At 38.2% G+C, this 12692-nt stretch overlaps 1 protein-coding gene across 3 annotated transcripts in view; it reads left to right on the top strand.

The window, feature by feature from the left end:
* itga11a (integrin, alpha 11a) overlaps positions 1-12692 on the top strand; it is a 107514-nt gene that overhangs the window by 85059 nt on the left and 9763 nt on the right. For all 3 annotated transcript variants that reach the window (XM_048184459.1, XM_048184458.1, XM_048184457.1), the window contains 11 exons: positions 1775-1919; positions 2158-2306; positions 3811-3954; positions 5679-5882; positions 5964-6094; positions 6170-6336; positions 8446-8585; positions 8818-8928; positions 9067-9152; positions 9232-9436; positions 9597-9695. In XM_048184459.1, coding sequence (XP_048040416.1) covers positions 1775-1919; positions 2158-2306; positions 3811-3954; positions 5679-5882; positions 5964-6094; positions 6170-6336; positions 8446-8585; positions 8818-8928; positions 9067-9152; positions 9232-9436; positions 9597-9695 — 1581 coding nt within the window. The remainder of the gene's footprint in view (positions 1-1774; positions 1920-2157; positions 2307-3810; positions 3955-5678; positions 5883-5963; positions 6095-6169; positions 6337-8445; positions 8586-8817; positions 8929-9066; positions 9153-9231; positions 9437-9596; positions 9696-12692) is intronic.

Raw genomic sequence — 12692 nt, 5'->3', positions numbered from 1 at the left:
AAAACAGATGGATATATAATTATTTGGCACAGTAAGAACAATGCTGAGCCAAATGAAGATAAAGATTTTGGCGTGTTCAATGAACCAATCAGATAAGAGTAAATCAATGGTCAACAAGAACATAATTTGATTGGCTACAAGAAAAAGGTAGACCCACCTTCCATGAGTGAGAGAAACTGTAAAAACTGTAAGCGTACACAACAAGTCATTTTGACATTTGCAAAAGTTTATTTTTTACACATATAGGTTCTGTGCAGCCAATCTGTTTTGCAGTTCTTGACACTCTTAATTTCGCTTGCAAATTGTTGTTCACAGGCTTGCAATGCTTTTGGCCATATTTCAGCATCCACTGTGGTGGGGAGTGCAGACTGTATAATAAAATTGATAATAAAATGGGCCATATGGGGTAAGTCCTGTTGGCATCAGACTTTTTGTGACTTTGTGCTGGTCCCTTATCACATCTTCTGCATGTGTATGTGGAGCTGGTTCAGTAGAAAAGAAAGCGATGATGGATTTATGGTAGCGGTGATGATGTGCAATGGTCACCAGGTGCACAACATCACATGCAGTCAGCACTGTTCCATTTAGATGTAACTCCTTTTATGCTGTGAAAGGATATCGTAGAGCCGAAGCAGAAGTTGTCGAAGGATGAGGTCACTCCAGAAAGGCACACAAAACAGGAGGCTTTCTGGAAAACGTTGGTGGTTTCACAGTGCATTTTGTTCTCTGATTAAAAACCAAAAAGTCATGATTATCAGCTCTCTTTATTTATGTTTGAGTTCTGAAGTATCCACTGAGTTTGAGCAGGGTGTTCTCAGTGGGCTGCAAGTTTGGTAAGAATGTTTCGTCTGGGCTGTGATCGCTCGGAACAATCTTGTTTGTTTAAATGTAAGCAACCATCCGGGAATTGAAGTTCTCTCTAAACTTGAACCCATTCCATTTGCTTTCATTCCGACTACTGTCTACATAATTAACAGTGTGGGATGCCAAGTATTTTGTTCATAATTTACAGCAGAATAAACTCATCACTAAGGAAATAAATTGTTTATGAGGTTTCCATGACAATTGAATGCAAAGCACTTCCAGAGAAATTATGGAGCTGGATGGACACTGAATGAGAATAAGATGAAATGTGTGAATCACTGTATAATGAATTTACTGAGAACTAATCAGGGTCAAGAATGTAGCTACAGTATGTTCTGAACAAACAACTGGAAAATGTGCCATTGTGTTTAACTGTGCATTTAATCAGTAAAATACATACTGTAAAATCTTCAAGATATTTTTGTCAATAACAAATCATCATCTACATTATGTCATGAAGGCATGATTGATGCATTGGCTAAATATTATAAAGAAGTTCTTGAGACTGTGAGCTTTGGTAATTTTTATATATATATGTATTTATTCCATTATTCTTCAGCAACTGTTCATTCTATGCAAGCAAGTCTTCCTGATATTTATTTATTTAAAATTTTACTTATGTAGTGCCATTGGAAGCAAAAACACATCAATGCAAAATAAGCCACTGCAGGTGCTCCAGAGTTTTATTAAAAATAGTTGGAAAACACAAGAACTGGCAAATTAAAATAATAAATGCCTCCATTCATCTCTTTAAAGACCCAAAGTCTGTAGTTTGATGCCATAAGAGTTGACAGAAATTAAGAAAATAGCTGACGAATTGTATGTAATTGTTAAATTAATGAATTGTTTGTAAATGTAAAAATCCTGAATTTAATGTAATTGTGTATATATTCGTATGTTCTGTCTACAGGACGGTATTTTAGTGGGAGCTGTGGGAGCTTATGACTGGAATGGGGCTGTGCTGAAGGAGACTCGTCAGGGTAAAGTGGTCCCACCAAAGTCCTCCTATGAACAAGAGTTCCCAGATGAACTGAAGAACCATGGAGCCTACCTGGGTAAAGAATCCACACCTATACACTGAACACTCAGTGCTAATGATAGATAAATGCCCCAGTGTGAAATATCTACATCTAAATGTTTATTTTCTTTTATTTCTCTATACATTTTTTTTTTACTTTCTTGGTCTCATTTGATCTCAGCTCCACTCTGTTCCCAAGCAAAGTGATGCATCCAGAATACCAGTTTTAAAATTGATAAGCAATTTTTATCATCTTTCTCCTTTTGTGTTTGTAGGTTACACAGTGACGTCAGTGGTGTCAGCTCGCAGTGGACAGTTATATGTAGCAGGAGCTCCACGGTTTAACCACACGGGCAAGGTCATCATCTTCACCATGAAAAATACTGGAGAGCTCACTATATTACACTCACTCAAGGGACAGCAGGTAAAGCACTTAAAACATGCTTACAAACACTTGCAGCCCACAGTGTTTGTATACAATGCTCATGTATTCTCAGGTAGCATTCCGCTGCTCTGACTCATTCTTCACACAGTTTTTGTGTGTTCACAGCTCTGCTCTTTAACTGTATCCAAGTATTCAAAAGCTGCTTTTCCGCTGTTGAGCTGAACAGTTCTTAAGGAATGGTTCCAGGTTAACCGTGCTGGTAGAATGTGTGTAGGATTGGTCACTTTTCTGTTGCCTGGCTACCAGTTTCTCTGTAGCTGGCCAAGCGCACTATTTGAGCTATGTAAACACAAGTTAATAGTAAAATGAAAAGAAATATCTGATGGAACCATATCCGTATCAGCTGGACCGGATCGGCACGGAATGGAATGGTTAACCAATGAGAGTGGTTTGGCCTGATGGTGGAAAAGCAGCTAGACTGTACAAACGGCAGTGATCAGTTGGTCATTTGTGTTTTCAATTTGCTACATATCTCTCCTGGGTTTCATTTGCGATGAGTGGATTGTCTAGACTACAAACTCAAATCCATGTGCTTCTCATCACAGTCCTAAAGCATGCAAATAAATTGACTCTCACAAACAAAGCACAGAGATTTTGAATAGTTTAAAGGAGGTAAACATTTAACAGGTGATTAGCACCGTGATAAATTGCCTTAAAGTATTAGTTCACTTTCAAATGAAAATTACCCCCCACTTTACTCACCCTCAAGCCATCCTAGGAGTATATGACTTTCTTTTTTCTGATGAACACAATCTGAGATATATTAATAAATATCCTGATGCATCCAAGCTTTATAATGATGGCAGTGAGCGATACCAACGAGTATGAAGCTGAAGAAATATGGATATTTTTTTTTACACAAATGCATCATCAGCTTCATACTCATTGGTATCGCTCACTGCCATTATAAAGCTCAGATGCATCAGAATATTTATTAATATATCTCAGATTGTGTTCATCAGAAAGAAGAAAGTCATATACACCTAGGTTGACTTGAGGGAGAGTAAAGCTTGGGGTAATTTTCATTTTAAAGTGAACTAATTCTTTAAATATCACCACTATTAATCTTGCAAACTGCATAATTATTCATGTGACACTATATTTAGAAAGCATATATTGCACAGATGATTGTGATTGAGAGAGACACATGAGAAATGATAAGCATTTAGTTATGCTGTTTTTTCCTTTGTCTAGATCCAAGCAGTTGGTCGATTGGTCGATTTAATCATTTATGGCTTGTCTAGCCATAAATGATTAAATCGACCAACTGCTTGTACGAAGTTGCAAAGAATTGCCATATTATGGCATATTTATTTTGCCATATTTCTATGTATTTCTATGTCCTTATGCTTATGCTTGAGGACAGTGTGTAGCACAGCTTAACTCACTCTTCCCTATGTGCTCATGCATTATTGTACTTACATCAGCTTATGCATATCCAAGTGATGTACTTCATAGGCACTACATGCTTGTCCTTCTGCAGATAGGGTCATACTATGGCAGTGAGATTGCTCCAGTGGACATTGATGATGATGGAGTGACTGATTACCTGCTGGTGGCTGCTCCCATGTTCTTCAGTGGAGGCTGGGAAAAGGGCAAAGTCTACATATACAGAGTCACAGAGCAGGTAATGTTTCCTCAGTCTTTCAGCGTATTCTTGTGAAAAACAAGTTAATTAGCCATTGACTAGCTATTATATTACCCCCTGTTTACTTCTCACCCAGAATGCAACACAACATATGGTGTCTCTTGTCTTAAAGCTGATGGATCCAAGCTCTGAAACTGTGCCTGTGTATTAATGCAGTTCCTCATTAATGGTCTCACATAAATACTGACAGGCTTTTGCCACCTGCCATACCTCGCATCAGAGAGTAGTAGAGGGTGAACTCAGCAGGAAAATATTTCCCCCTTGAAATGTAATTATATGAAGCTCACAGAGAAAGAAAGAGAGCTGCTTTAATAAATGGAAAAAGCTGGAGTGCATGCGAAAGCAATGCTGTGAATAAAGCAGACCTCCATCTTTATTCATTTAGCACTTTTAAGCTATTTCCTTGCAGCCTGAAGCAGGGGACCACAATCTGTGTTGTACCTCAGGTTGCAACCATAAACAGGGTACATCAACAGCACTGGTCATCGTTAAATATAATAAGTCATACAATTAGTATATACTCCAGCCATTATTATGCAAACCATCCTTCTCTTCTCTTCTCTTCTCTTCTCTTCTCTTCTCTTCTCTTCTCTTCTCTTCTCTTCTCTTCTCTTCTCTTCTCTTCTCTTCTCTTCTCTTTGATTTCTTCTACTGATTTCATGTGTCTGTCGTCTATGGCCGTATATTTTCAGTGAGAGTGAGAGATTTAGGAATTTAGGAGGAGGGTGATGTGCATGGCTAATTACTCTCCCAAATACTTGGCTGACATCAACAGTCTTTGCTTTGAGAAATTGCACCTTTCCCTCAAATTTTCCACCCATTTGAGACTAATTGATTTTAGAGGCACAAATGCCTTCTCACTGACCTCAACTTAAGTGACTATACAGGAGCAGTTCTTGCATTTGACCTTGGGAGGTTTTGACTGTTATGGTGAATGTTTATGCTTATAACTATTTATTTCAATCATGTGGAATATTTTTCTGTATTTCCTAAAGTCTGCATTTAATGATCAAAAACATGTTACAGTAGTGCTGCAGTCTCTATGTAGCATTTGTTTTTTTCAGCAGTGTTATCCAGTTTTCTTACATAAACACACGGTGGGTTGTCGTCGTGACCTCTGGATCTTTAATAAATTCCGCAAAAGATTGTTTCTGGTTACAGAAATGTTTAGTCCTTGTCCATGACCTAAGTGGATATTTACATCATAAACAGCCTCTTTTCAGAGTTTCTACATTTTTTTAATAGTTGGTGTATGAAATAAATATAAAAAATGCTCATATTCCTCATTAAAAGTTTGCATTGAAAATCATTGTACAACAGTAATATAAACTAAATGTAAATAGGCTTCTTTTATATCTCTCTTAAACCAAAATATTTATTCTTACTGTATGTAGCCCTGATTCCTAATGTGTTCCCAAAGTATTTTTAGTCCAATTAAGACTTCTAGAGTTCAGTAAGCAAAAGCAGCATTGATTTATAGTGGATTTTACAAAGCATTTAGACAGAGTACTGTCCAGTGCACGTCAGTTGACTTTATTAAAGGGCAAAATATCTGTACATTGTTGCATTGTGAAACCCATTAGTTTCCCCCCTGCCTCTGCCAATTGTAGTGTACAAGCCATCAACCTGGAGCACCAAGGCTCATGCTGCATCTAAATTGTGTCCTACCTCACAGGAGCTCTTTATGCTTGTTTTCCCTTCAGCCTCGTTTCATATTGGAGGGCTCGCTGGAGATCTTAGATCAAGGTCAGAATGCCCGTTTCGGCTCTGCACTGGCCCCTGTTCCTGATCTTAATGGGGATTCATTTAATGATGTGGTGGTGGGAGCTCCACTAGAGGATGACCACAAAGGAGCCATTTACATCTACCATAGTCAACACAACAAAATACTAAGGAAATATAAACAGGTAACACATACGTATCCAGCTGTTCTCTTGTGTATTCATTATTTGAATGTGTTTGCTTTGAATCGATATTCTCTCTGTCAGAGGATTGCTGCAGTTCAGCTGGCCCCGGGTCTGCAGTACTTTGGTCGTAGTATCCATGGGAAGATGGATATGAATGGAGATGGCCTGGTGGATCTGGCTGTGGGCTCCCTCGGTGCAGCAGTACTTCTGTGGTGGGTCTCTAACACAGGGTTCTTTACGCTATTAGTTTCTCCTTAAATACCTCAATAGTATTTTCTGTGCTACAGGTCTAGAAGTGTTGTCCAAATCCACGCCACTGTTCGATTTGAGCCCAGCAAGATCAACATATTCAATAAAGACTGTCGGAGAGGAGGGAAAGATGTGACCTGCATGTCGGCTATTGTATGTCTGAATGTCACATCTCGGACTCCTATCAGACCCTCAGAAGAGATAGGTCAGTTTTTATATTTTTAGAATAAAAATTTCAAATACTTTTTTCAATAAATAAGCAATATTGTACTTTTATGTCTTGTAAGTTTTCAGAAGATACATAAATTGGTAAATAAAAAGTTTCATTTCTGTGTAGATTGTTGATCATATTGGTGCTAATTTATCTACTTGTGTAAATAATATGGACTTTTTGCACTGAATCCATCTGTTTTAGTGTTGGATTGCAACAAAGAATAACATAACACTTAGCTTTCACCCAAACACACTCTATACTGGAAATGGAGGACAGGAATTTGTGAAAGTGTTTTGAAAGCAGCAGTTTCTTCTCATCATATAGTATCTGTTGGTTACAATATCATTAGAAGAGAACTAAACAGCTGACATCTGGCGGGGTTCTCATACCACCAACCAGCTGCAGATTCAGTGTAGTTCAGTTAAGGTTTCCCTGCTAAGCATGCCACGTATTAGCCTGAAAAATATATCAGTTGTGATGAATTGTTCATCATACAGTAATCTCTTGATCTTTCCTTTGTTGCTTTGTTGATTCAAGGTTTTCTTTGGGAGAGGAAACTGCTTAGCTAGCTCTGGAAATTTAGAAGTAAAGTACACATTTTGACTCTGGCTGAGATGAATGAAATTAGTATAAAAGTCTTTTTAGCATGTGTAATATTGTGTCAGGGTGCCATACAATTAAAATGAATGGTGTTCATAAATGGTTCCAGATATTGTAGATGTGAATGGTTTGAATATTGTGTTTTATGGGTTCTACACATGAAGTCATTGCTGTGCAAGAACCCTTAGTAGAAGCGACAAAGTGTGGCAGGCTGCATTGCTGCTTTAAAATGCCTCAGTCCCTCAGGACAGGTCTAGTTAGTGTTTGACACATGCTGTTTGACTTAAGGCCTTGGCGACTATCATAGGTAGTTGAAAATCATGTGCTGGAAGGTCAGGCTCCTCATAATGTGTAATGTGTGCGACCACAGAGCAGCACAACTGTTTTTAGTTAACCTTCACGACTCCAGAGCATCTTCATCAAAAATGTCACGAGTGAAACCAACTTAATGGGTTTCAAAGACTAAGATGTGTCATCTTTCTGATCATCTGGGAAATCAGACTATTGGGACATTATAAAAGCAGGCACATATTTTTTTCTAATTCACCTCACATGTGTTGAGAAGGGTTATGAATATGTTAAGCTTTAAGTGTGTCATTTATTGGGACAGATTTTTCTCATTTATGAGATTTTAGAAAATAGGATTACTTTTGGTTTATAGAGTGTCTTTCAGCTTTAAACCTCTTTTTGAATATCCTCGAACATCCTCACGCCATTCAGGTTTCTTATAAGGGGTTTTCCCTAAGATTAGATTTTCTGTCTTTTAAGGCCTTTGAACTCCAAAATTGCTCTCAGATCTTCAGAGTATCATAAATTTAACCTCTAGAGTGTCTTAAATCTGTCTGTAGTTCACACATGGTAGAGCACTGCTGTGGCCATAAATAAAAAACCATAAAGTTGATGCTGTGCAATATTTATTTTGTCATATAACTGATGCTTTTGATGGAACAATTATGCAAACAATGTATTTACAATGTAAGTACCATTCAAGTTTGAGGTCAGTAAAAAAAATTTTCAGAAGGGAAACAATAAATTAATCAAAAGAGACAGTCAAGGCATTTATAATATGATGGATAAAGTTTCATTTCTAATATAATGTTAAAGTTTCAAATAAATGCTCTTCTTTTGAAATTTGTATTCATCAAATAATCCTGAAAAAAATCACAAAAAAATATTAAGGATTGATGATAATAATAAATGTTTCTTTAGCACCAAATCCACATATTAGAATGATTTCTGAAAGATTGTGTAAAATTAGATTTTAAAATATATTTAAATAGAAAACAGTTCTTTTAAATTATCATAATATTTCGCAATATTACTGCATTTTGATCAAATTAATACAGCCTTGGTAATCATAAAATAATTTTTTCCAGAAACATTAAAAAAATAGTACTGACCTTAAACTTTTGAATGGTAGCGTATATGCCAACATTCTGTCTAGCATTATAACGTGTAAAGTGATAATTAAATCTTCCACTGTATGTTCACTTCTCTTAGCTCTTAGCTATAGTGCTTTCTTTGAGGAGAAGCGCTTTAACCCTCGAGCCGTGTTTGACGATCCAGATCGCCTTCAGCCTCAGAATCTTACACTGCTTCCTGGAGAGGAGACCTGTGACCACATCTACTTCCACGTCATGGTTAGCTTTCACCTCTTTGGTCACAGTAACTGCAGTAACTGCCAAATCATTATTGGTTCTGATAATTATGTACTTTTGCGTCCGTTCATTCAGATTTCCCAATTGCAATAACATTCCTATTTTATTAAGTTCACTTTCTAGCATTACAGCAGCAGATTATATTCTTCCAGGTTACTCTTTTATAGCCATTTATTTAGACTGAGAGATTTATGATATTGTAATGTTGACACAGGAGACCACAGACTACGCCAGGCCCATTATATTCACTGTTGAGACAGAGCTATTGGACCTGGAACAAGGCCCAGCTCTGGATGATGGCTGGCCAACTACTGTGAAAACACAGGTGAGTGTCTTTAGGTCAAAGGAAACTTCACTGTCACACTGTATATCTTTCATTAACAACATTAAGAAACTCTTTTGTGTGTATATTAATTCATATAAATGTAATGGTGCTTTGTGTTTCTTTCTTGGTTTTCTCTAGCTTCCCTTCTGGAACGGGTGTGATGAAGATGACCATTGTGTTCCAGACTTGGTGTTACAATCTCAAACTGATCTAATAAGTCACAAGTAAGATAAGTCACAGACACACACACACACATGCTAACACACTTATGCGCATGCTCATGCCCACTCTGATGCTCTACAGGCAGTTCTGTGCCCAGGCGTTTCGAGCAGGCAGTCTGTTATGTCAGAGTCAGACAGCAGCAGAACCTTCTGAACGCATTATGGAGGGATCCAGGAGGAGGATGGTAGTGGATGTACGTCTAGAAAATAGAGGAGAGAACGCATATGGAGCCCAGCTTAACATCACTTACACTCCAAACCTACGCTTCTCCAGCCTTATAGTGAAGGTACATCCATCTAATACCTTTGGTTGTTTGGTACCTGACGAGGATTGATTGATTTGTTCCTTTGTTCATTCATAATCTTGATTGATAGTAAAGACCTTTTAGAAATGCATCTGCAATTGTTACTGTAAGTTAAATCAGGTTGATCTTTCTGTCTTTATAGGATAACTCTGATATACACATAGACTGCCGCAGTGAGAACAAGCGAACATATGAGAAATTTTGCAATATAAGTGCACCCTTTATGAGAGCAAAGTCACAGGTGAGTTGTCTTTGCCACATTTATACAGTTAGACAGTTACTGTACACTGAACCATATCAGAAACTATTACCCACCAGAAAGAGTATACACTCTTACACCAATACTGACAAATTAATAAAACACTTTTTGTGCTATGCTAGCTCTCTAGTGAGGTTACTGTAACTACACTGCAGTTCAAAAGTTTTGGGTTTGTGTTGTTTTTCAGGAACCTTAGCCATGTCCAATTTAATGTTACAAATGTAGTAAATTTAAGCATACTCCAGCCATATGTGCACAGCTAACAATTTGTCAGTGACTGTATATTATCATATGTGCAGAATTATATAATGCATAATCCTAATGTGAGAATTTTTTATTGCCATGTTCAGCAACAAAATACAGAGGTTACGTCAGGGTTAGCACTAGGCGTCTGTGCTCTAGGAAGCCTTGCTTACCAAAACATATTGGACCACACAGTCAAAAACCCTATATACTTCTTTACATTACCCATGTGCAGAACTGTCAGAATCTGTCACAGAAATACCAAATCTTTACGTCTGGAATGTTCCACAGAGCATAAACCTACTCGCAAGGTCACCAGCACCCTGAAGTCACAGAATGATTCACTTAGTGTCCTTTTTTGCTTAAGCTTGTGTTCAGGCCTCTACAGAAAAAGAAAAACATGAGGCAGGAATGTAATGCAAGAATACTGCTACCATACGGTTACTACATCCGTACAGAGCAAAACCCATCAATCACAATGCCTGGACCACAGAAGTCTGTCCTGTGCTAGGGCACTGCTTTGATAGGAAACGGGTCAACAGCTTCTCACAGAGTCCTGATTCATTTTCTTGAGGTTTGGGGGTCATTGGAGCTACACTTGTGGCTACAGAGAGAGATTTTATGGGCCCACATGGGAGCCTGGTTCTGCTCAGAACAGTTTGAGATGGGGCAAAAGTGGAATAATAGGAGGAGAGCTCAGGAGGAGAGAACGTTAAAAGGATTTTCCATGCTGCTTTGTGCCACTACTCACCAAGAGAGAATGAAGAGTTTGCCCACGTAGTTATAGTTGTGTCCAAGTGCTTCCATTTCTCTAAGCAAGAATAAAACTAAATGCCAATTTATGTGCTTTAAAGGGATAGTTCACATAAAAATGAACATTCTGTCATAATTTACTCGCCCTCATGTCATTCCAAGTCAACCTGTATGACTTTCTTTTGTGGAACAAAAAATTTCCCCATAAAATGGAAGTCAATGGGGTCTAGTGTTGTTTTGGACCCCACTGATTTTCATTATATCGACAAGAAGAGTTCACCGCCTTTTATGTTTCACAGAACATAGACTGTCATGCAGTTTTGGAATAACAAAGATGAATGCTGTTCCACCGATAGTACAAACCTGATTCCAAAAAAGTTGGGACGCTGTATATATTGTGAATAAAAACAGAATGCAATGATGTGGAAGTTTCAAATTTCAATATTTTATTCAGAATACAACATAGATGACATATCAAATATTTAAACTGAGAAAATGTATCATTTTAAGGGAAAAATAAGTTGATTTTAAATTTCATGGCATCAACACATCTCAAAAAAGTTGGGACAAGGCCATGTTTACCACTGTGTGGCATCCCCTCTTCTTTTTATAACAGTCTGCAAACATCTGGGGACTGAGGAGACAAGTTGCTCAAGTTTAGGAATAGGAATTTTGTCCCATTCTTGTCTAATACAGACTTCTAGTTGCTCAACTGTCTTAGGTCTTCTTTGTCGCATCTTCCTCTTTATGACGCGGCAAATGTTTTCAATGGGTGAAAGATCTGGACTGCAGGCTGGCCATTTCAGTACCCGGATCCTTCTTCTACGCAGCCATGATGTTGTAATTGATGCAGTATGTGGTCTGGCATTGTCATGTTGGAAAATGCAAGGTCTTCCCTGAAAGAGATGACGTCTGGATGGGATCATATGTTGTTCTAGAACTTGGATATACCTGTAAGCTGCCCATGCCATACGCACTCATGCAACCCCATACCATCAGAGATGCAGACTTCTGAATTGAGCGCTAACCCTAACCTTAACCCTAACAACTTGGGTTGTCCTTGTCCTCTTTAGTCCGGATGACATGGCGTCCCAGTTTTCCAAAAAGAACTTCAAATTTTGATTCGTCTGACCACAGAACAGTTTTCCACTTTGCCACAGTCCATTTTAAATGAGCCTTGGCCCAGAGAAAACGCCTGCGCTTCTGGATCATGTTTAGATTTGGCTTCTTTTTTGACCTATAGAGTTTTAGCCAGCAACGGCGAATGGCACGGTGGATTGTGTTCACCGACAATGTTTTCTGGAAGTATTCCTGATCCCATGTTGTGATTTCCATTACAGTAGCATTCCTGTATGTGACGCAGCGCCGTCTAAGGACCCGAAGATCACAGGCATCCAGTATGGATTTTTATTCACAATTTGTACAGTGTCACAACTTTTTTGGAATTGGGTTTGTATATTATCAAATAACAGAAAAAAGACAAGCATTCAGTCTTTAAACTGTATGGAGACTTGGATCACCTCAGAAGTGGTGGCTAGAGCAGATGCTTCAGGAATTGGAGCAGAGAGTCTGTATATCTTCTGTATCTGTGTTTTGTTACTTTTAAGTGATGTATATACAGGATATGGAAGTTAATACCTCATGTGGTGGTTAGAGAATAGCCAGCAGCAGTGGATGAAGTGCCTTCTCCCACAAAAATGATGTTATTGGTCTGTAGAATAAGGCTAGGGATAGGCTATCTGGCAAGGTCTTGGCCTGTTTGTGTCATTCTTCTACATCCAGAAAGGCTGTTTGCCCTGGAAAATACTGATTCATCTCTAAAATGTTATGGTTTTAGAAGTGATCATAGGTTAAATCTGAATTTTGGAGGCCAGGGAACCCAAAATCTTGGGGATGAACTCATTTTTGAGCATGTATATGGATCAAAATGGCAATATGTTCTGGACCTATTTAACCTCTGAATGTAATGTTTTAGTAGCTTGT

The sequence above is a fragment of the Megalobrama amblycephala genome, linkage group LG3 (assembly GCF_018812025.1).
Source record: "Megalobrama amblycephala isolate DHTTF-2021 linkage group LG3, ASM1881202v1, whole genome shotgun sequence".
In the NCBI taxonomy this organism is placed as follows: Eukaryota; Metazoa; Chordata; class Actinopteri; order Cypriniformes; family Xenocyprididae; genus Megalobrama; species Megalobrama amblycephala.
This window is presented reverse-complemented; position numbering and strand designations above follow the sequence as displayed.